We start from the raw sequence: 23,475 nt of genomic DNA, 5'->3' as shown, positions 1-23,475 counted from the left end.
CAAAGTAGAAACGAGATGACCAATATTCCAAGTAAACTGATGGGTGTAAAGTTGGTCAGTCAATATTTCAAAGGGCATGTTGACTCGACACAAAGCAACCTTTGAAAGTGGCAGCCTAAACTTGAAGAAATGACACAACTTGAGACTTGAACGTCTACAAATACCTTATCGTGAGCTGAATATCCCTCTATCTAGGAACAACCTAAACTCATATCGTTCAGATAAAACCAAGTCATGGGAGGGAAAAAAACAAAACAAACAAAAACAAGGCTACCATGTGGAGGCATGAATCTAAACTGCAGCTGGTGATGGGAACAGATCACACACACACACACACACACACACACACACACACACACACACACACACACACACACTAGACTTGTGACCTGGCTGCCCTCTATGTGAATCCCTCAACGACTGCATGAATTACTAATGACTCATCTATATTCCTCATCACTCATGGCTTCTAATGGAACAACACACAGACACACACAGACAGACACACACACACACACACACGCACACACACACACACACACACACACTCTATTACTGTTTCCTCACATGCGTGCACATCTGACACGCACCATTATTTTTGAGACTTTAAATACATAATGGACATTCTAAGTGCAAAGCTGGCAGTCTGGATGCTGCAAATTCGTGAAGAGCCTCTTCACCTTGCATTAGGAAGAGACACAACTACAGGCGAATACCAAAAGTATTTACACACAATGTCATTACACAGAGAGTGCTTTTTATTTTATTTTTTTTGCTGTTTTTTTTTTTTTTTTTAAGGATATTAAAAGCTATTAGTGTATATTCCGGCAGAAAATTTACAAGTTTGAGACTTCGTGGCAGCGGTGTGCTTTTATCTGCTGGTTTTGTGGCACAAAATGACACGGAGGAGTGACTTTCCGTGGTTGAGCCAACAGAGTTTGATCAGTTTGTTGATAGTTGGATCGTCATCTTTGGTGGCTCGCGAGCTGAAGGAATCCCACTGCAAATATGCAAATCCTGTATGTCAACCTTCTGCTGGCATTGCACTGCTGTTGGACTGTCTTAAAGTCCCCGTGGAATGAAAATTACATTTTCCACAGCCTCTAACTTGTGTGTATGAGCTGGTAGTTATTTAACCTTGTGATCTTCGCCAAACAGCTGTCAAAATACATTTTAATATATTCAAATTTTCTTCTTTTGCCTTCCTGTAAAGTGGTGTCAAATGTTTGACTCATCCTGCTCTTGGGGGTGTTTCCTTGCATAATTGCTGAACCTGCTGTATGTCTACTATGCACCAACTGTACTGCTGCCGTCTTGATAGCAGCAACTATCGGGAAACTAATGAGGTTGTGTTACACGCACAGTGTGACTCAAAATGTCAGGCGATTCTGGAACACATCCCCGGTAATTTTATCAGAAATACACCGCTATCGTGAAAGAACTTTGGTCTTCAACATCCCTTCAGCTGAATATCGGAATGAAGACATTTCCTCTAGATTTTGTGTTCTGACGAACATTTGCCTTTTAGCGTTAAAACCAGACTAACTCTTCCTTTGTGGAGTGGAATGTGTGAAATTCTCATAAGGTCTTGCTCATATATAGAATTTAAAAAAAAAAATGGGACAAACATTAGACCATGGTGACTTTAACCTTTGGGCACCAAAATCTAATCAGCACGTACTTGATTGAAATTTAATGAAATTCCAATGAGTTGCTCCAACTATATTATGCTAGTATCTAATGGATTTACACCCATATTTATTTATGCACCCATGCTCTAAAACTGTAAAAATGTGTTTTAGGGTCATATGTAAAATTATTAATTAACTACAAAAAGGAAATATGTAGTTTTTTTTTAAATGACTGATACGAGACGGTGAGAAGGAGTTACAATTCCTCAAAATCAACTGTGGAAAAGACAAAAGACTGACAGAATCCGACTTAGCTCGGTTGGTTAGAGCGGTCGTCTCCCGGTCGCAGGTTCGATTCCCATCTCTGCCTACATACTGAAGTGTATTTGGGCAAGAATCCCAAACTGCCCCCATTGGAGTAATTGCATGGCTGCAGCCTCCAATGGTGTGTGAATGGGTGAATGGGTGAATGTGATGCTTCAAACTTCCCACAAAGTGATGGCTTTAGGTTATCCAAACTCCAGGTGTTTTAATAAATACTATATTGATTGTTCAGGGAAACAGTTGTCCTCTGTAGTTTTAAATAAACACAAGGAAGAGGAAACACAAGAAAATCAACTATTTCTCACAACTGGTGAAGTAAAAATGTTTCTTTTTATGTCTGGTTCTCTTGCTATAATAAACTAAGGTCCCGTTTACGCAGAGTTTCAAGAGAAAATGAATAATTTTTGCAATTTCATTTGATAGAAAAAGGTTTTGCAGTCACACAGTGAGGATTTAAAGATGATGTCCGTTACCATGGTAACAGCAGAAACGCTGAAAATGATGTAGTTTTCATGTAGCACCACTAGCTGGTGCTGTCGGTTGTTTTTGTAATGAAACCACACACACCTGCGCAGGGAACAATACGCTATAAACATTAACAATGGAGAGTACACAGACATTCGTGTGGACTGATGACGAATCGGTTACTATCAGGACTATCAAGATTAATTCAAGTGTCAACTGTAAAAACTAACTCTATTGAGGAGACAAATGTAAGTTATGAGGGTTTTGAAAACATGAGATAACAGACATGATATCTTGCTCTAGAAAGAGATATTGAATTTAGTATATTTAGCCCTTGTAGCATAAACAGAATAACCATTAGTTGTTTTGGGTTTTCTTTTTTTTTTTAAGTGGTGAAGTTGATTTGCTACCAATTGCATTTTCATGTTATTATTGTTATGATTTTACAAAGCCTTTTCATTTAGTAAATTTGCCAACCGGTTCTCCTGACGTCCAGTCCTGTAATACACCTCAGTGCCAGAAGAGCAAGACAAGCAGCTTCTGAGACCCCGGCTACTATTACAGATCGCGGCTTGACAAAGATAAAAAAAAAAATCCCACCCACACAGTTTTGATCAGTGGCCCCATACATGTGGCCACGGAGTGAATTTTCTGTATGTTTCAAGTGAAGCGTATTGTTTATGACCAACATCATCACTTCAGTGAACTGTGAAGAGAGATGGAACGATTCTCTCAAACTTATTAAACAAGACTATTACTATCACAGCGGGAGAGACTTGACCAGAATGAAATTAAAGGAGCCACCGCGCACAGCTGACAGAAGACAGTGTTCTCTGTGTGCGTTTGTGTGTGCGTTTCTTTTTGTGTGAGACAGAATGAATAGTGGACACTGCTGTTGTCACAGAGAGGGGATGTGCGCGTCTGATAACACCAAGACGATATGGCGGTTATCAAATAATGAGTTAGCTATTGTGCGATATGGTGTGCGTGCTTGTGGTTTACACTTGTGTGTGTGCGTGTGTGTGTGTGTGTGTCTTACTGTGGCCTGTGTGGAGCTCTCCTGCAGGTCCCAGAGTAGCGCGTGGTTATCAGCCAATGAAATCACGCGCTTGCCATCCCCCATGGGCTCCCACAGAACGCTGTGAATACACAAAGACGCACAACAGAGTCACAGTTAATTACAATACGCGTGTTATGCTGAACGTGCGCGCCGGCGAATCCAAGCACGCCGCAGACGTATGCGGACGGAGCTGTGAAGGCTTCACAAACGCTAAAAACGAAGAGCCGCATCTGAACCCATGACAAACAACAGCAGATGATGCATGTAGATGTGGGAGGTAAAAACACATGGCTCAAAACTGATTCTCGGGGTCGCTCTGTTCTGGTGAGATTAGAGGTCATAACAACCATGAGATCCAGAACGGAGGAGAGTTTTTAGGACGCACAGGTTGTTATTCAATCATTTCACTGATGCGGTAAAGTTGAACTACAACGTGGCGTAACACTTTGTGAGTCAGGTCTGATTCCTTATTTTTAGTGGCAGCAAATCTCATTAAAAACTAAATAAAACATATGACTCACAGCCAACAGTCGTGCATTAAAACAACATATGGGACTGCATTGGTGGAGGCGTGTTGTTTGAGGTAACAGTGAGACAATAAAAGAGAATCCGGGAGGTGCCGTTGAAGTAACAGATTAATGAGTTTGAAGTCCTAGAAGAGATTTTGGATTTCTTTTAAAGCCAAAGTCCCTGACGGGCTGCTGCCATTCCTTTTCAAACTGTATGCAGGTTAGTTATACACACTTTAGGATCACATTCACACCTTTAAACAGCAGAAAACCTTAAATTGTTGGGTTAACTAGTGATCCTGCGGCTTCTTTGAGTGACTCAATACTCCACCTTGTTTATTGTTTTTAATATTCCGTATATCTTGATATACATTCAAGAAAAAATGTTAAATAAATATATGCAATATTGTTGCAGAGGGAGGAATTCTTGATTTGAGTAAACATTACTAACCATCACATAAATAAACCTCTCGCAACTAATAGGAACAATAAAATGACAAACACTTTGCAGTGTTTAACAATTCCTTCATTTTCTTTCAATTCCTTTTGAAGTCATACGTTTGTGTGAGTACAAACCCTTTAATATATCAAGCGTCTTTCAGTTAAATTCAAGTCTGGAAAAAGTTCATTATGTAGTGTGTATTAAGTCATTTCTGTAAAGTTAATTTGCACAAATAGGGTCCGAGATTCTCCAATTGCACATTTAAGTGAGGCCAGGAGGGAGCAGGGAGAACTTATTGGTAAATCCAGCAGCCTGAATCTGTCATTCTACTTCCACATCAGGGGGATGTGTGGTTGAATCATCGCTGTTCAAAAAGCAGCAGCTTTTACTCCACATTTTGCTTGAATTCCACCTTGCATGTTACCGTCTGCACACTATTGATTCTTTATTGCATGCTTTTCTGTGGGGGGATCCTCCACTCCGCTTTAAAGTGTGTGTGCGGGCCTGTGGGACCTAACCGTGATTCAACACACCAGCGGCCTCATCGTTTTTCACAATTCCATTGATGTTATCTGGATCACTCGCATGCGTTTCTTCTTGTTTAGTTCAGGACTGGGCGATTTGGCCCAAAAAAAAAAAAAAAGCAAGTTTCGATTTGATTTTCTAAAAGAAAATTTTTCAATGCACTTAAAAATGACTGCAGACATAAAATATATTGTCAAAAATGCAAAGTTATTGCTGTGATTATCCTCGGAGCTAAAATGCATGTAAAAAATCTCAAAATAAAAAGTTAATGAGGCTCAGTCATTCAACAAATTCAAGCTTTAACCCAGGTTTAAGAAAAAAGTGCAACAGCAACTACGGAAACCCACAAGCATTGGAGGAACTGAATGCGAAAAATGCCGAAAAACTTTGTGTGTGTGTGTGTGTGTGTGTGTGTCTCGAATTTGCAAAATAAAAATCTTTTTGGTTACGTTTTGCAGAAAAACAGTCCTGTCGACTTTGAAAACAACGTGTCAGTCGAGTCAAAGACCTGACAAGAAGCTCAATAAAACCTCGGCCAGGAAGAGCTGCTCCATGCTTATTTGATTTAGTGCGACTTTTAAGCTTAAAAAAAAAAAAAAAAAAGCTGCATCTAATCTGGTTTAAGCATGTAAAGATGTCAGTGCAGACGTGATCTGGAGTGTTTGAGATGCCTGAGCCCGTCACAGCTGGAAAACTGCTGTCGTTAGAGGTTTCCTAAATTATGCCATTTATTTAGGAAGTTCATCAATTAGACGAGTCTATTTTCTTGGACTCATTTGTCAACTGGAGCCGGCAGCAACAATGCTGGTGCTTGAGGGGGACGGGGAACGTCTGCCGGGGAAGGTGCGAGTGTTCGGGTGAGATAAAAGAAATGACAGAGGAAGGGAGGGAAGACAAAGTTAAAGTTTGCTTCTGGATTTTTAATCCCAGCTTCAGATATGCATAGAGCCATTCCAAAATGTGGCGCGGAGGCGAGAGGGGAATAGGGGAGGGAATTTATAAGGGCTGTAAATTCATGGCGGCTGAGCGACAGCTTTTATTGCCCTCCTGAGGAGCACAAAGTCATGGATTGGTGATGCACGGGCAAACTTCTTGCTGTCATTTAGGAGGACACTACAATGAGTTACATTCATTACCCGGAGACCAAATAAACAGATGCTGTTTTGTTGTTTTAAAACTTCTGTAGCACATTCCTTACTTGCTTCCAGGGATTCTGACGTGACCACAAACTTCCTGATGTGTGTCCCCCCACCCGTTATCTAAACCTGTCCCCAACTGAACGGGTTTAGATAACATACTTTACTGTCTCCGTTCTCCAGCGGATATTAGATACCCTTTAGGAGTGTCCACTGTTGTGGCATGCTATTTAAAGTAACTAATTACTTTCAAAATGTAGCTCATAGGTTATTTACATACTAGCTGTATTACTGTGACACATCAGGCAAGCTGTCAGCACCATGTGGGTCAGTGCGATGACTGAGTCACTCGTTAAGTTAAACTGAAGTAACATCAGTTAGATGGAAGTTGATAAGTCATCGTGATCGTCTGCGAGAGCTCCGCCACACAAACTCTCAACATAATATCTTCAGCGGACTTCGCAAAACCCGACATGAAACACCAGTTCTAGGAAGAAAATGGATGAACTAAAGACACAGAGAAAAGGTTGATAAACTACCAACATGCAGACCGCAGCAAACATTTATGTGAAGCCACAGATGATGTGGATATAAACCGGCTAATTTCAGTCGGACATACTACCCGATGCTGTTCGGAGGACTGAGCTAATTCCACAGCTGGACAAAGTGAGACAGCAGCTCCGCGGCATGGAAAGTTCAACAATTCCATCATATGAGTCAGTAACCGCTGCATCGCTCACAAAAGTTGCCTCTTTATTCCCAATGCTGGCAAAAGCACAAACCTAAACAACACAAGGCTCGACTGAAACGGTCAATGAACTTGTCACGTCAGCATTAGCAGAATAAACACATTGGTTGCAAAGGAATTACAATTTATTTTGAATTTATCATTTTCACAACGTTGTACACATACAGTACATGGATATCGCAGAAGTGTGATAAATGTGTTTTAGTGCAGTGGGCATTCATGCTCTGGAACTTGACAATGGCAGATTTTTAAATATCAAACAAAATCATTTGCCAAAAAATGTGCAATTAACTATATTGCCATCACAGTTCTCTACAACATCATTGTGTATCGCAGGTTAACTTAACAGAGCAGCCATATATGTTTGGCTGTTAAACACCTCATTCTAGTTTGGCTTTAAAAGTTTGTGTCATAATTTCACAGCATAAAACTCTGACTTCCAATCGAGTCAAAGCTCTGCACCCAACCCAACCAATCGCATCTTTCAACCACACGTGGTTCAGCCAACCTAAATGGTTATTTCTTGGTATCTTCTCGAAACCAGACTGTACACTTGTTTGTGATGCAAATTTAGGTCCCGGTTTTTATGTTTCAAAACAACACAGTGACAAACCAATGAAATCTGAAAAGCCCCACATCATGCCGTCGACAGGTCTGAATGCTGCAGCGTCATCGCCCGACGCTTTCTGAACCAGGTGCTGCTGTACCGCTTATAAGAGTCAGTGAAGACTAAACCTGGCACTGATGTGACTGAAATAGACATTTGTTGGGTCTTACGTTGTCTAGAAAAGGTCGGTGTGATGTCACGCAGACTACTGAAGCGTCCATGCATTTTTGAATTATTGACCGAACTACTGTAATTCCTTGTTTACAGGTTGCCAGTTTGAAACCGTTTGAAAGACAGACTCTATGTGAAAGAGCTAAGAAAATTTGATCGACATCCCAGGATTCTGAGATGTTTATTCAGCAGATTTAAGTGTTGCCTGTTTCAAGCCCTTAAAAAAAAATTCAGCTTGAATAAATCTCAAAACCTAATGGACCAGTGTTCTGTTCCCACCCCCCCGCCCCCCAAAAAAGTCTGTGTGAACATCCTGTCCTCAGAAAGCTGGTTGCTGTACCTCGCATGGACCTTTAAAATGAAGTCTGCAGCATGTCGCATACCTCCACCTCCTCTTTCACGCACACAAACACACACATTCCCAAAAGGCACACCGCAGGACCAATTAAGAGCTACTCACTAGTTTGGTATTTGCACACCGTATGCTTCCCTATAGTGTCAATTAATTTGTGCAACACAGAGCGAGAGGCATACAGTTGGTGCACCGGACGACAGGTTATATTTTTTCCTATGAAAGACTATAAGTCAGAAGCATTTGACCTTGAGCTGTGCAACAAACTGGCACGCTGGCTACTGGAATACAATGTAAATACTGGCAAGAAGCGCTATGGTGGGTTTTTTACAGCCCTATATATCTATGTCTGGAACATAGATGCACTTCTCTCTCTCTCTCTCTCTCTTTGCCTTTCTCTATGTCGCTTGCTCATCTGATTGTCCCCTCGCTTTGTTGTGCTTTGCATCCATACGAGTGTAATTCTAGCCTCTCCGACACAAAGCAACTGTAGTGCGTGTTTTTCTGACTTTTGGATGAGATTTCAGACGAATAAGAGAACTATATGTACATATCACAATGAAAACAAAGAGACTGTCTAGTATTGAATGACAGGTCTCACTTCTGCCGTTGTGAATATGATTTGAAACGGTGATAAAAGAAACGGTGTAGACCTTAACGGAACTGCTGAACCCCGAGAATACAATGACACGACGACAATGCAGCGATGCGGGAGAAAAGCAGTCACTTCATTCATTGGGGATCGGGTTTAAAAAGGTTGAACTTAAAGCCTGACCTTCAAGGTTAAGTCAGATTGGAACCTCTTGGAAGCTGGTTTTGGCCCACGGGCGTCATGTTCAACACCCCAGTGTTAAGAGTTTGTTTCTTCATTGGATTGAGCTTTGACTTTCCTTAGCATGACCCCTGGCGTATATGACTTGCCCATAAATGCATTAACTCTTGGGTTCCAATTGGATGATCATCTGGATTCTGGTGCTGTACAAAAGTTCTAATCAGATTATAGTATTTTGAACCTTCACCTGAGTCTAAATCTACACAAACGTGTACAAATCCAGCATGAAAACTAGACTAAATGACAGCGCCTCAATCCTGAAGCTGAAATTCCTTGATCAGTGTTTTTTTTTTTTTTCTTGAGCTAAACTTTTTCAAGATAACAAGAATACACAGAGACACAGTGACCTTGATCTTTGGCAGAGAGCAGACGAATATTTCAGGCAAATGTGAAGACATTCAGTGAAGCCGTACATCAGATATCACAAGCACAGAAAAGAGACACATGAACGATCACATTATGCCTGAATCTGACCTTTAGCAGCAAAAACTGAACTGGTTGAGTAGGAATGAATATAGCAGTGAAATTCAACGGAAAACCTTTTCAATTGGTCTGAAAGAAACTTCAACTAAAAACAATAAGATCGACATACAGTATGTGCAGCACCACTGATACCAAAGAGGCCAAAACAGATCAATAGTCCGCTTGTGGCAGTATAAGTCTCTCATAAAATTCTCAACAATCCTAAAAGGTTTTTTTGTCTGTGATTGTTGAGGTTTGTGCATTTTTCGCAAAACATTTTATCTTTTGGTCGTTATTAAATGGTAAAATAGACGTCACTTTTTGATACAAGTGAAGTCCATTTGCACTGCTTTGGTGGTCTCAAAGCACTTTACACTGTCAGTCGCATTCATGCACAAACTCACACATCAGTGGTGTTGGCTGCCATGCAAGGTGCTTGTATTAGACGCAATCTATGGTTTGAGGTCTTGCCCAGGGACACCAAGGCCCCACTTATGCCACATTTCAAGTGAAATAGCACAGTTTTCACGTTTTAGTTTAAAAAAAGCTGCGCGTTCAGATGACAACGGTTTGAAAACGATGTCCGTTTACAGGGCAACGGTAGTTTCCAGCGTTTCCACCCCAAAAAAAAAAAAAGAATCACGCACTACCATACAACACAATTTGGATGGACAGACAACTGAGTTGGATTGCTGGTGACAGTAACTGTTGCCCCAGGAGAATGTGAACTGGGAGTCATGACACTCTGGAGGCCGCCATGTTTGTTATTGTCCACCTACTCGCACATGTGCAGAAGAACTATTTACTCCAGCCACGGTGCGCATGCGCAGGAGCATCGTTTCAAAATCGTTGTGTTTTCAGTGGCGCCCGAGCAACGTTGTCACGCAAACGGACACCCCCCCTCGCAATGAAAGTTTTCCCTTTTCACTTGAAGAAGTGTAAACAGGGCCTTAGATACATGTCCCCATATCCTGGCCCATAAACAGCCCAAAAACAAATAAACTTGATGACTGCTTGGAAGCAATCCCTTGTCGCTGCCTGTAAAGAGTTCAATAGTGTGGATCCACTATGTCATGAATGACGACGCGAGTGCAATACGGCAGTGCTTACATCTGTGTTCATTTGGAGTCCCGTTTAAACTTCACACAGAAGATGAAAGCTGTCACCCGTATTCATATAGACTCACGAGCTTATTGAAGCTTTAACCTCAAAAATATTAGCGTCAATGAGATCACATGTAAAGATTTGATAAATGCTTTTATTTAAAATGTTGGTTTTTTTTAAATAAAATTAAAAACAAAAGGTGGGCAGTTTGAAATTGTTTCTCTATTCGTCAGATCTGAACGTAATTATATAAGGGATTCAAAAGGATTAAGATTCATTGAGAGGATTCAACTGTGGGTTGAGGGTTGATAAAATGGTATCAGAGCACACGTCAGTGTGTGAGATCCCAGCCAGAACTGATTGACATAATATATCACTTCCTCTGTAAAAAAAAACACTTTAGGGGGTCGATTGATCAGAACTCGAGACAAAAACAAAGAATCAGTGTGTGCGTATATATATATATATACATATATATATAGAGAGAGAGAGAGCGAGAGAGAGAGAGAGTATATATACACACACGTTTGTATGTTATCAGCAAACCAGCACATTTGCCAAAGCTCTCTGCTTAAAGCTCAAAAAAGATCACACAATAATACACATGACTGCATTTATGTTTGTGTGTGCAATCACCCCCGCCTCCCCCTCCTGTCACACCCCACTTTAGAATATCAACCTTGTTGCCTTTTGCGCTTTACCATCCCCTCCTAGGCCCGTGATTGGTCCAAATGGCTCCACAGGAATCGATTCACTCAACTAGCAAGGTTCCCAATCGAAACCAAGTGCGGGAAGAAGAATAAAAAGAAGAAAGAGGGGATAAAAAATAAAATAAAAACTGCTGTGGTGGTACACCAATGTAGTACACGCGTAACCATCGCCTGCTCTTAAAAGAACAACCGAAAAAAAAAAAATCAAAAACAAAACCCAATTTCACAAGCCTTGTGTGTCGTCGTATTTTTTTTTTTTCTTTCTTATTTTGGTTGTGTTTTGCCAATAATTCCATTCAGCACACGCTTCACATCAGGGCAGAGGCTCAACTGTTTGCCCACCCAAACAATGAGGGGATTTGGAGGAAGGAGAAAGTGTTATTGTTAGTGGGAGTGGAGGGACACCGGCAACTGGAAAACACACACACACACACACACACACACACACACACACACACACACACACACACACACACACACACACACACACACACACACACACACACACACACACACACACACACACACACACACACACACACACACACACACGGAGGATGGAAGGCTCTATGAATGGGCAGGCACGCTACAGTGGATGCAAACACGCACAAGCAGGTGAATAAACACACACACACACACACACACTAACATGCACACAAAACAAAGGAAAGCCTCACAAGAATACAAACGACTTTACACTTCGCATGCACTGACTGGTGCTTGCTGTGGGTGTTGTGTGTGTGTGTGTGTGTGTGTGTGTGTGTGTGTGTGTGTGTGTGTGTGTGTGTGTGTGTGTGTGTGTGTGTGTGTGTGTGTGTGTGTGTGTGTGTGAGTTGTGAAGAGATGGAAGAGGTGGGCAGCAGACCAAAGCCATCCATCTCGGGGGGGGAAAGCCAATAGTGCACAGCAGAGGCTACAGGCTTCACAGCATTGAATTCAGACTCCCATAACACACACTTCGCCCCAGACACACATACACACACACACACACACACACACACACACACACTGCATGTACGCAGCATGGTGCCCTTGTGAGGGTTACAGCTCTCGGGGTGTTAAGATGGTGGAGCCTGGAGCCATCAATCTTTAGCCAGCAGCTTTGCTTGACCTGCCCTCTGACATGTGGATGTTCACACACACACACACACACATACATATACTGGAGGCACTATATTTCTAGGGCCTTCCCACTGATGTGATGTATTCTTAAGCCCCTCACCCCAACCTTGACCATGACAACCGACTACCTCTAACCCCAAGTTTAACCCATACATAGTATTTTATCCTAAAACCACATCTTGACTCTTGAATACACAAAAGAAAACCGGGTCCTTCAGTTTGAGCTCCTCAGTGTAGTGTAGTGTGGATTCCACTAACAGACACATGTAGAAACACACATCCTCAAGCGGGCGCACTGCGTAGTCATGACCTTGCTGCGACTTTGCACGGAGTCATGTTTAATGTTTCAGAAGTAACTGCCCCTCGCGTTCAGACTTCATGCCGCGTGTTTTTCAAGTGAAAATAGAAAGCCTCTGTCAGTTTACACAACAGCGACGCCCAGAGCCACTGAGAACGCAACTTTTTGAAAGCGACTCCCAAGGTGGACCTTTACGAAAACACTCCCGACTCAGTCGCCGTGGAGATAGAGGAAAGCTGAACTTATAATAGCGACACAACTCGGTTACCTTTCCACACAAACGCTTAATGTTTACACCATATTGTTTTCTCTACGCATGTTTCATTTCAAAAAACAAACAACAGCACCCACTAATGGTCAAAAAAGGAAAACTACATTGCTTGTAGCGTTTCTGCTGTTCTTGTGTAAACGGACCTCGTTTTCAAATTGTTGCCATGGAGACGCGTCACTTTTCTGAATCAAAAATGCAAAAACAATGTTTTTACTTGAAACGTTGAGTAAATTGGGCCAAATAGTATTTTTTAAATACTCAACATCTGTATGTTTTTCCACATTTGATATCTGTACACAATGTAAAGAATAATTTTAAAATTATTTCAATCTGAAATATGTGATAAGTCATTACATGTACTCCACAAATGTCAACAAAACTTACGGTTGTGTACAGTTCTACCACTTTGCTTTTGTCATGATTTCTCCTCAGAAAACCAAAAGCAAAAATGTATTTCCTCATGCTTCCGACCCTTTGAAGCTATCTGGTCCATTTTGCAAATATAAAAAAAAAAAAGGTCAGCAGTACTCACAACTTGCACATTTTCTCACAATTCCACAGCCATAAAATTGAAATAAATCCAGTCAATCTGGTGGTAAAAGGGTTACGGTTTATCATCCTGGGAGCTTGAATGGACCATCTGGCAGACAGACAATAACATATTTTAATTTCTTTTTAGTGTGGATAGAAAAGCAGAAAAACTCAATTTGGACTAGTTTCTCTGTTATTGAGATGAACATGGAATAGAATAGAATAGAATAGAATAGAATAGAATAGAAAGTTAAATTATCAAAAATAATATGTATAGGGCTTAATGGTGACTAATATTAGAATTATGGAATAGAGAGAGTTACGGAGACAAATCTATCAATGACCAGATGATACTTCAACCTTTGAAAATTGAGAATGAATGGGTTTCACCCCAGTGCAGTTAAACCAAATTCCACCAAAAAATCTGTGATGTCAGACTTCTTAAAGCTCGATGTGGCCAACATATTGTGAATTACTGAAGGAGCTTTTTTTTTTCTTCTATTTCTTGCAGAAATGGCCACACAACATACTTCCCACACATGCGAGTGTAGAACACACACCACAGGTTGCACTCTTCCCTCCCATCTTTCCCTCCGTCTTCCTCCCTCTTTCCTCGTCTTTATCTCCCCCTCGCAGACCTCTGCTACAGTATGCATCACGCTAACTGATTGGCGCCTTCTAAAAATGATAGCAATCATGAGGCAGACAAAAAAAAAAAAAAAAAAAAAGAACAGAGAGGAGGGGGGCCAGGAGGAGGGAGAGCCGATCATTGATTTTCATTCTCACAGGCTGTGGTGAGTTATGGCGAGGAGCTGTGACTGTAAGACAAAAGGAGCGGGCCGTGACTACAATCTGAGATGTGGGCCAGTCAATAGTCTGAGCCAGGAAGAAAATTTAAGAAAAAAATAAATTAAAAAAAATCGCCCGCACGGAGACGGAGAGCAGCCTTATTCCAGCATCTAATGGTGTGGAGCGCGTGGGTAGCTTCAGTTTCTGTGAGGCCTGCAACGTGTCCATCTGCTTTCTGTCCTCACTGTGTGTCACCCCATGCACATTATAATAACGTAAGACTTCAAGCTCTTTGCACCTGCATTCGAGGTGAGCAAAATGAAATGGGAGCGTTTCTGCCAAAAGCTTCGCAGAGCATCGTTGGGATCGGCTAACGCAAGAGCTTACAGAACACAGCAACGCTGTGACGCATGAATGTGCAGAAGCAAAAGTCTAAAAAGGAAGTTCACGTGTGTTTGTGCAGATTTGATAGGTGTAATCGGGATTATGGTTTCAGTCTTTCGGCGATCCCTGACTTAACGTTTTCACGTTCACGGAAAACTTTTGTGGCATTTTGGGTGTCTGTTTACACAACAACGGTGCTCACATGTGGCATCATTCTAAAAACAACAGCACCCACTAGTGGCCGAACATGAAACTACGTAACTTGCAGCATTTCTGACATTTTGGTGTAAACACACTTTTTTTTTTCCACAATGTTGCTGTGTGAACGTGAAACTTTTCTAAAATGAAAATGCAAAAATTATGCATTTTCACTTCAAACGTTGTCGTGTAAATGATGTATCGCTTTAAGAATTTGTAATTTGGCACCAGCATCTACCGGTAATTCGGTAATTCAACATGGTGAGGTTGATATGGCTGGAAACATAGAAAAGGCCAATCGCTATTTAGAGATTTGTGAAATCGTATTATCGTCTACTGATGCTTTGGAAGCATTCAATAAATGTAGAAATGATTTAGAGCTACAGGAAAGCCTTTTGAGGTAAACTTATTTATCTTCCAAACTCACAAACAGACACGAACGCATAAGACGTAACTGCATCGTGATCGTGGTCGCGGCACCTACCAGGCGGCGTTGCCGCGGGCGCCGCCGTCGAGCTGACACAGCAGCTCCAGGGTTTGGGGGTTGTGGGCGGAGTCGTCGGGTGACTCGTGGCTTCCCGTCTCCCAGTCCGATGGCATCCGCCACACGGCGGCACAGGAGACCACGCGGCTGTCGCAGGCTGCAGGTGGGGGGGTTGGACAAACGCACACTTAAGTCACCCTGCACATCTTATAAAGACACACGTACGTTAAACTGTCAGTAACTCATCCAGATTAGCAGCACAAGCGACTTTTATGAGCGTTCGGCGGGTTTGTGGGGAGTGTTTTGTTTCTCTCCAGTGATTTCCAAATGGTAATTGAATCATCTCTTTAACAAAGGGTAAAAGTGAAAACATCTGAAAATGTCAAGTTGTGTAAGCAGAAAAGGAAAATGACTGAGTTCTGTGTGTGTGTGTGTGTGTGTGTGTGTGTGTGTGTGTGTGTGTGTGTGTGTGTGTGTGTGTGTGTGTGTGTGTGTGTGTGTGTGTGTGTGTGTGTGTGTGTGTGTGTGTGTGTGATCACATAAAGATAATTAAGTTTTGTCAAGCCAAATATCAAATTTTAATTGGATGTTTCTAAAAAGAAAAGTGGACGAAGCTGAAAAGAATATGAATGGATGGAACTATTTTAAGAGCTGTTCTCCAAAACTGTTCCTCCCACCATCTGAAAACATCTTAATATTTACAACACTGATACAAAATCAATGGCTCAACCTAAACTTTCTCCACACAGTAATTTCCCCCAATTACATCACGTTACTTACTACCCTTAACTTGTGATCAAAACCAAGAAATTTAAACGTAAACTTCAAAATTGGGAAGTTAAACGCTCAACATATGTAATATGTATTTTTTCTTCTTTTTTTAAATACTTTTTAATTTTATCAATCGTACTTTAATCAGGACATTGTTTGAGAAGTCAATTTTGTGCACCGGGTGGCAGCAGTGAGTCAGCGATAACTTCAGTGCTGAATTACTGATCTTGCTTGTGTTTGAATCTGCTTCTTTAGTGACTCACTGCGCCATCTTGTGGTCCAAAGTGGTATTACCAAACTAACTGGGTTGCCCTTTACACTAACGATTCTTTCACAGGCTATTTTGAAATTCCTTTTCAAAAAACGAGTTCAAGAGTACTAACCCTTATCTACTGAGTACTGATACAAGTACTATTGCTTATTAAATGCCATTAGGTCTAATCTTTTACATACTGTACCTTTAAAGGAAATGACTTGTGATGTTGTCTCACTCTTCATTCCGTAAATTAGTTTCTTTTTCTTTTTTTTCCCCCCTAACTTCCTCACCAGATAAGCCAGAGCTGCTAATTGGAACCAGTGGAGTAAACGTCGAGTTGTTACAGCTAATTGGACTAAAACTTTGGAGACTGGAGGTTATAACCAATCACAAAGAGAGCGAGCGAAGGGATACTTTTTCCTTGTGCGTGCGTACTGACAGTGCGTGGGCAGGCGTCGGGCTATGAAACACTGGCGTTTGGCCCATTTGTCAAACTAAAGCCCATCGTGGTGCAGGTCCTCGGTCTCCTCAGTGGTTTTTACAAACCCTGCAGTTGGAATAACTTGCCTAACAATCGGCGTGAACAAGAGGCTCTTTCTTGTTCACAAGTACATCGAGCCACTGAAAGGCAGTATGGAAATGCATGCAGTTTCTGCAGCAGCAGCAGCAGCAGCATGTGTCCAGAGAGCCTGTCATCATGTGAACTCAAGCGTGAGCAGCCGACAGAGAGAGATGGACCGAGGGGGAGAGACACTCAACTCTCTGTCCCAGAAGTATCTAACGTGGAAACAGTAGCGGGGCTTTATTTTTAGCCAATCCTTTAAAAAAAATACGTATTTTACATGCAGTCGCGTGTTCAAAAACTGGGAGAACCGCAGCCACCGGGTTTTTACTCTAACTAATGACGACGACAAATATAAATCAGCGTCACTGTTCTGCTCACTGAAAACTTAAATAGCATTTCCTGTCAAGGGCAGGAGCGCGTTTGTCTGTTCGAAGTGAGAGTTAAACACAGGGAAGAAAATAAGATGAACTGAAGTTTTCTGAATTCGAAGATTTCTGTTTGATCTCTTCTGATGACATTATTATCATTCGGTTGTCCTGACAGAAAACAATTCTAAAATTTATAAAAAAAAACGTCATATGAAACCACTTGATATTGTTCAAACAGAATCTATTATATTCTCACAAAATGTTATTTGCATTCATTAGCATCAGTCAACAAGTGCACATCTTTAAATTATTCACAGTTTAGTGATGTTTAGTAATGTTTCTATGTCATTTTATTTATTGGAAATAGCAAATAAATAAAGCGACAAAAACGACATATCAGGAGAAGAAAATTGATGTGTTTGATAACTGATCCTCAGAATTCTGTCATATAATCATTAACCTTAGCAACAAGGATCCAGAGTAATAAAAAAATATTTAATTAGCTTTGAAACATCGGGAGTAGATTTTTAAATAAATAAAAGTCCAATTTCCGTGGCCACATTATCTCTGTGAATGTACTTGTGCCTGTAAAAGCTCCTTCGATGGGACAATTTTCTTTTTAACAACTTTTAACTCGGGGAAGGACTTCTGCTTGTGCTTCAGCACAATGGAGCATCAGTACGACAGAATGATAGACGCAGAAGCATTTTAAATGTATTTCATATAATCCACAGATACCTTGTGAGTCTAAGAATAACGAGCAGTCCAAAGAGTGGGATTCTTTAGTTAACATTTATATTAAATCACGGGTAAACTCTGCTTGGACGTGAACTCATCAATCTAAAAGTCTTCCTTTCAGATTCCTGCTTGGTTGGTGAGTTACTCGTCCAACAACAAACTGGCGATGGGTTCATATTGCAGACACCGTGTCCTGCATGGTTTTACCGACTGTTATAAGACTTGGAGCGATGCCATGTTGTGTTTTCAAACTTGAGCTATCAGCGTGTAGGTTGACTGTATGGCAAGAGTCCAACAGACAGACACAAAGAGAACGCGAGTAACGGTGAGCCTCGCCAAGGGACGCGGGAGTAAACAGCGCCGACTTCGTAAAGTCCGAGCATCCTGCCAGCAGTTCGTCTCATTTGGAAGCTGCAAGTAGAAAAAAATCTGAAGCTGGTTTATTTTGGTTGCAGTAAGAAGGACGTCCTTTTACAGTCCTGATGTCTTTGTCCATTTGTAGTCAGATTCAAAAATACACTTGATTGTAGTCACAAGTAGTGAAATTCTGTCATTTCATTTTACATAGAATTCTCAGGATTAGTCTCATTCATCACAAAAAACATAATGAGAATACTTTCTTTCATGATGGGTCTGCAGTCTTCCTTAAGCCCTTCATACACTCAGAAAAGTTTACATGGCTATGTTTAAAAAAAAATAGAACCATTAACTACGAATATAATTTTGGGACGGGAACGATAAAAAGAATCCATATTATTTATTTCCCAAGTTAGAAAAAAAAGGTATGAGATATTTTTTTGGGGGTGAAAATTACATTTCAGTGCTGAAAATGGATATTTACGGCATAAAAATGGCCGCCATTTCCAAACGAACGAATCCAGGAATCTAATTTTGGGACAGAAACAATGTCAGTGACACATATTAAGCACCTGCCAAATAAGAAAAAAAGTTATCAGACCGTTTTTGAGATATCACGTTAAACGGCAATTGCTAATGACAACAACGCTGCATCATACCAATAAAGAAGCAAAAAGTATGTCGGTTTACACTGAAATGGTAGAAATGCTGAAAACAATGTAAAAAAAATTAAGAATGAAAAATGCGGAAGGATTATTTCGTGTAGGATTCAGTGTGCAGACAACTCTGATCTTTCATGGTGATAAGCTTTCAGTCTGCAAGGTATGTTTTTTTTTTTTTTTTTAAAGCGGCGTATTATTTGCCTGCTTGATATTTAATTTAGCGTTCTCGCCTCACAGCCAGGAGTTCACCGGTTCGATTCCGTGCCGGGTCTTTGGGTGTGCAGTGAGCATCGTCTCCAGGTCCACTCAGGGTTTCCCTCGCAGTCCAAAAACATGTATGTGGTGTAAGTTAGACATCTTGTAAATGCGGGGTTACCGTGCGCAGGTTAAAGCAGCGGTGGGGTCACGATGTCGGTGTTTCAGCGCTTTAACATTTTTGCAATAAAATCTGATTTGTTGAGCGAATGTTTTCAGATTAATCCACTCTGGGAGACGTTTTTGCTGCTTGGTGTGGTTGGAACGCAAATCCTGGGCCTCAGCGGGTTCGCGTATTCAATTGTTCTTACTTTTCATCCCAAAAAAAATAAGAGAAAAAGAGAAAATAATACTAAAACTGTATATCTAAATCTATTGGGAATTGCTATAAACAAGTAAATGGCTAAAGAGGCTAAAATAACCAAGCTGTATGAAATGGCCAAAGCAGGAAAATTCATAAAAAAAAACCCTAGAAAGTTAATAGAATATACCTAAATTGTAAATGTGACACCTCATTAATGCAGTCTTATTTTTTTTGTATGTGTGCCATTTTCTCTTCTTCATGTCAGAAAATGTGCATGTTTTGCTCCCGACAAATTTTATGTGGTGAAAGAATTGTGAAAACGGCTCTTTTGGTCACAAACGTTGCAGAACCCTGCTTTGGATCGTTAGTATTTGTTTTCTATTTTTCACAGTTGCATTCTATGGAAATCCTGGGTTAATGAAAGAAGAGGAAGGTAAAGAACGTGTTTAAAAAAAAAAAAGATAATTAAACAAAAGAACAAAAAAAGGAAATGAGAACCATAAAGAGGCAATGAATGGAGCCAAAGACAGAAGGAAACAGTGGGACTCACTTTTGTTATAGCAGGTGGTAAGCACAGCCTTATCTGCAGGACTGGCGCCAATGTGCCATATCTCCCCAGCTTGGTGCAGGAGGACATTCTTATTAATGATGTTATTCTCATCATCAAAGTCAATGATGTGGATCTGAAAGAGAAGCGGAGACAGTGAGGAGAGACGCTTCTGAGGATGAAGCTGAAAAAAAAAACCCTGCCTCCCTCCACTCAGACAAGCCGCAGTTCAAAGCTCGGCTCACTCCTTCCATTCCACCCCCCTGAAACCGAGAACGTTCCCCTTCTTTCTCTTCGGAAGAAAATGACAGCAAATGTAATTTCAAGGCAGGAGTCACTTTCGTTCTTTTTTTTTTTTTATTTTTTAACGTTCCCCGTCAACTTCATACATCTTGATTTGGCCTTTAAAGTGGCGATTAAGACACTTTCAGAAGTCAGGTCGGATTTGAGGGAGTTATGCAAACGACATGTTGGAGAAGTCAGGGGGGAAAAAGGAAATTGATAACAGCTCATTTGTTGTTGTTGTTTTTTTTTCTCCTTTTTTTGGGCCACGCTAACAGGAGCCGGGGTTTGGGGGTGCATTACTACCCAAGAGAGCTTTTCTGTATAAGGCCTTTATTTGTGCGCTTTCTTTACAAGACATTTTGTCGTGATCGACCCTTTGTCTTCGCATGATAACTGAGTTATAGCTAATGGCACCCTAACTTCAAATCTCTTGTTTTGATCTGCAAATTGTGTTATTGAGCGTCGTCATGAGTAGAAAGCAAGTATATCGGCAACATCTCCTCCTGAAACTTTTCACAAACATCCTCCAAGTCCATTCGATTGGTCGAATGGGTGTGATAATCAGGACCAAAGTGGTGGGAGGTTAAAAAATAAATAAAAATGGTGATATTTCTCCTACGACTCACCACAAACGATGATTCCTGAAAAGGAGGGTCGGCGGATATTTACGTCTCAATTCGTGACGTCGTGGTTTTTCTTTTCCAGGAATCTGATTGGCTGTCATGGCTTCATGCTTCTCGTTACACTGCCCCCTGCAGGTTTGGCATGCTCATAGTAGCTCCGAACCAGGTGTGTATGTGGGTCTGTGTCAATGAATATATTTTTGTAAACGTTGAGGGGGGGAATGTCCGTTTTTGTAAAAACTAATTTACGTGTGAATCTAAAGCGGCTTTTGTCAGGTGCAACAAGTAATAAAGTCCGCAAGTACAAGCAGGTGATATGCTGAGGAGGATGTGAAGCATGTTGGGAGTGCATTACGTCTGGAATCAAAACTTTTCAGCACAATATGGTGGCTGTGGGAATCTTTCACAGAAACACATATTTAAGGGGCTGCATGTTTGAGATGCACATGATCGCAATTTACATAGTAGTTCGTTGTGGGCGGACCTTACAATTTTCAATCTGTTGGCTTACAAATATAGCAAAAATTACTCTTTTACGACTCTTTGACGTTCAGCAGACAAACTTGCAGCAAAGGTGCAATACTGGCACATCGACTCGCCTCGCCAACCCCTACCAGCTCAACTCTCCCAGCCGCTCGCTCAAACTCCGGCTTCCTGCTCGAGAGAAGAACCAGTCTCACTAAAGTCCTGCTGAGAGCGGCTGTGCCGGATTGTTGAGCAAATGTTTACCCTGAGCCGGAGGTGGAGCTGGAAGGAGTGAGGAGGACGACGGCTAAAGCTTTGGGAGGAGGACGCTCAAGCTTGCGTGACACCGAGTGTACTCGAGAGCTCCTCCAGCAAAGAAGCGCTTCAAACCAAAGTGTGTGGAAGAGCCGTTTCAAACATCTTTTATTTCTAGTTGTTTGTTAGCCTCTACAATCAACAGCCCTCTCCCAGCAGACCACCCACTTTCTCTCTCGCACGTCTGAGTCACTTTGTACCGACCACTTGGCGGTTGGATGATTGATGGACGGACATACAGACGGATTCAAACGCACAAGTGCTGGTGACTGACCTGAGCACAGCCGGTTTTGTCTTAAACATTTCCACACATCATGAACACGCTCATTCAAAACTGGAGAACAGTACGATGTGGCTGAAGGTTGTGTACTGATTGTTATGTAAAATACTGCTTTTATGGCCCAGTTTACATGCATTACTTGCATTTTTTTTTTCAGAAAGCAATGTCCTTTTACACAAAATAACAGCAGAAACACTGAAAATTATGTAGTTGTTTACACACGCACGCGTAAAAATGACATTTGTGTGAATTTCAATATTTCTGGAGGCCAGTTTCTTAGAATATGATTATTTTCATGTTAGTTGTCCAAGCTGCAGCTATGTTTTCCGCACAAGTATGTGCAGCATCATTGCGGTTTCCCTTATGACAGTGACAGGAAAAAGAAAAGTACATTGAAAAGGCTGAAGAGCTCTTCTACGTCGTCAAAGGGACAAAGAATTTCTATGATCGCCCAGTGAGAACACACTGCATGCCACCGATATTTCTGAGAACTACAGAAAACTTTTCTCCCGAGAAAACATTTTCTCGACGCCTTTTGATTACCGGCGATGGAACAATTACCCAATCACAAGCATCTTGGTAGCCTTTGGGTTTTCCTTGACCCGTCTTTGCTTTGTTGATGTTATAAACACAATCAATAGCGCAGATTTTACAGCACACAAGTCGGGGAAAAAAAAATAAAAAATCAAGCGAAACTTTTATCTATAAGAACTTAACAGAAGCTCCTCCTTACTGAGCTGTTTTCATTACATGGAAATGTATTCTACGAGGGCCCCAGATTGAATACAGTTCAGGGCCCACAATGCAGTAAAACAGTGAGACTCTCAAGGTTTGATCAGACAATTAATGGCGGTTTCTCCCATAAGAAAGACACTTACAGCGCCTTGGGGGACTGTTAATGGGGTTGCACTGGACAATAACTCCTGCTAGGCACTGCTACTCTGCCTGCCTGTACTACTTTTACAGGCTTGAACAAGAGCCTGAACGGAGGAGGCGTGAGGGGGAGGAGAAGAGGACCAGAGCGCCAGCATCCTTCAGCCTTCTCAAAGTCAGCCCGGCGACTATTAACCTTGGGTGGGACTGCATCGAGCAGGAAATTATTACGCAAAGTTATAATTTTATGGCGGTGGGGGAGCAGTACAAATAAATTCAGGCCGGCGGGACAGGGTAATTGGAGGGACCAGTAATAGGGTCCCCCCGAATGAACCCAGGTGTGAGAGGCGAGAGAAGTTCCAGCCCTCCTCCCGAAGGTGATTTATCCCCTCATTCTTCCAAGCCTGGGGAGTGACTCATAGCCTTCATCCACTTGGGCACCCGGCCCGGTGCTTTTAATTATGTGGCGACGGTGGGAGGAATCAAGGAGAGGAAGAGGGAGACCGGTGAGAGCGGGATGATGCGAGGGCGGGGGGGGTGGGGGTGGGGGGAGATAAAGCCAAGCTGGCTTGTGGCCCCCACTTCACGGGCTTCTCCGCTAAAGCTCTTTAGCCGTGCAGATGACAGTAAGCGGGGCGGAGGAGTAGCGAGCGGGT

General features: G+C 41.7%; 1 protein-coding gene across 1 annotated transcript in view; it reads right to left on the bottom strand.

The window, feature by feature from the left end:
- Positions 1-23,475, bottom strand: part of eipr1 (EARP complex and GARP complex interacting protein 1) — a 66,318-nt gene that overhangs the window by 37,168 nt on the left and 5,675 nt on the right. The window contains exons 3-5 of the mRNA XM_080480470.1: positions 19,982-20,114; positions 15,156-15,312; positions 3,460-3,559 (exon numbers count right to left, since the gene is read on the bottom strand). Of these exons, the coding sequence (XP_080336596.1) occupies positions 3,460-3,559; positions 15,156-15,312; positions 19,982-20,114 (390 nt within the window). The remainder of the gene's footprint in view (positions 1-3,459; positions 3,560-15,155; positions 15,313-19,981; positions 20,115-23,475) is intronic.

This window comes from Lipophrys pholis (assembly GCF_963383615.2).
Source record: "Lipophrys pholis genome assembly, chromosome: 14".
NCBI lineage: Eukaryota > Metazoa > Chordata > Actinopteri > Blenniiformes > Blenniidae > Lipophrys > Lipophrys pholis.
Note: the sequence above shows the minus strand (reverse complement) of the source record. Positions and strands in the feature narration are given on the sequence as shown.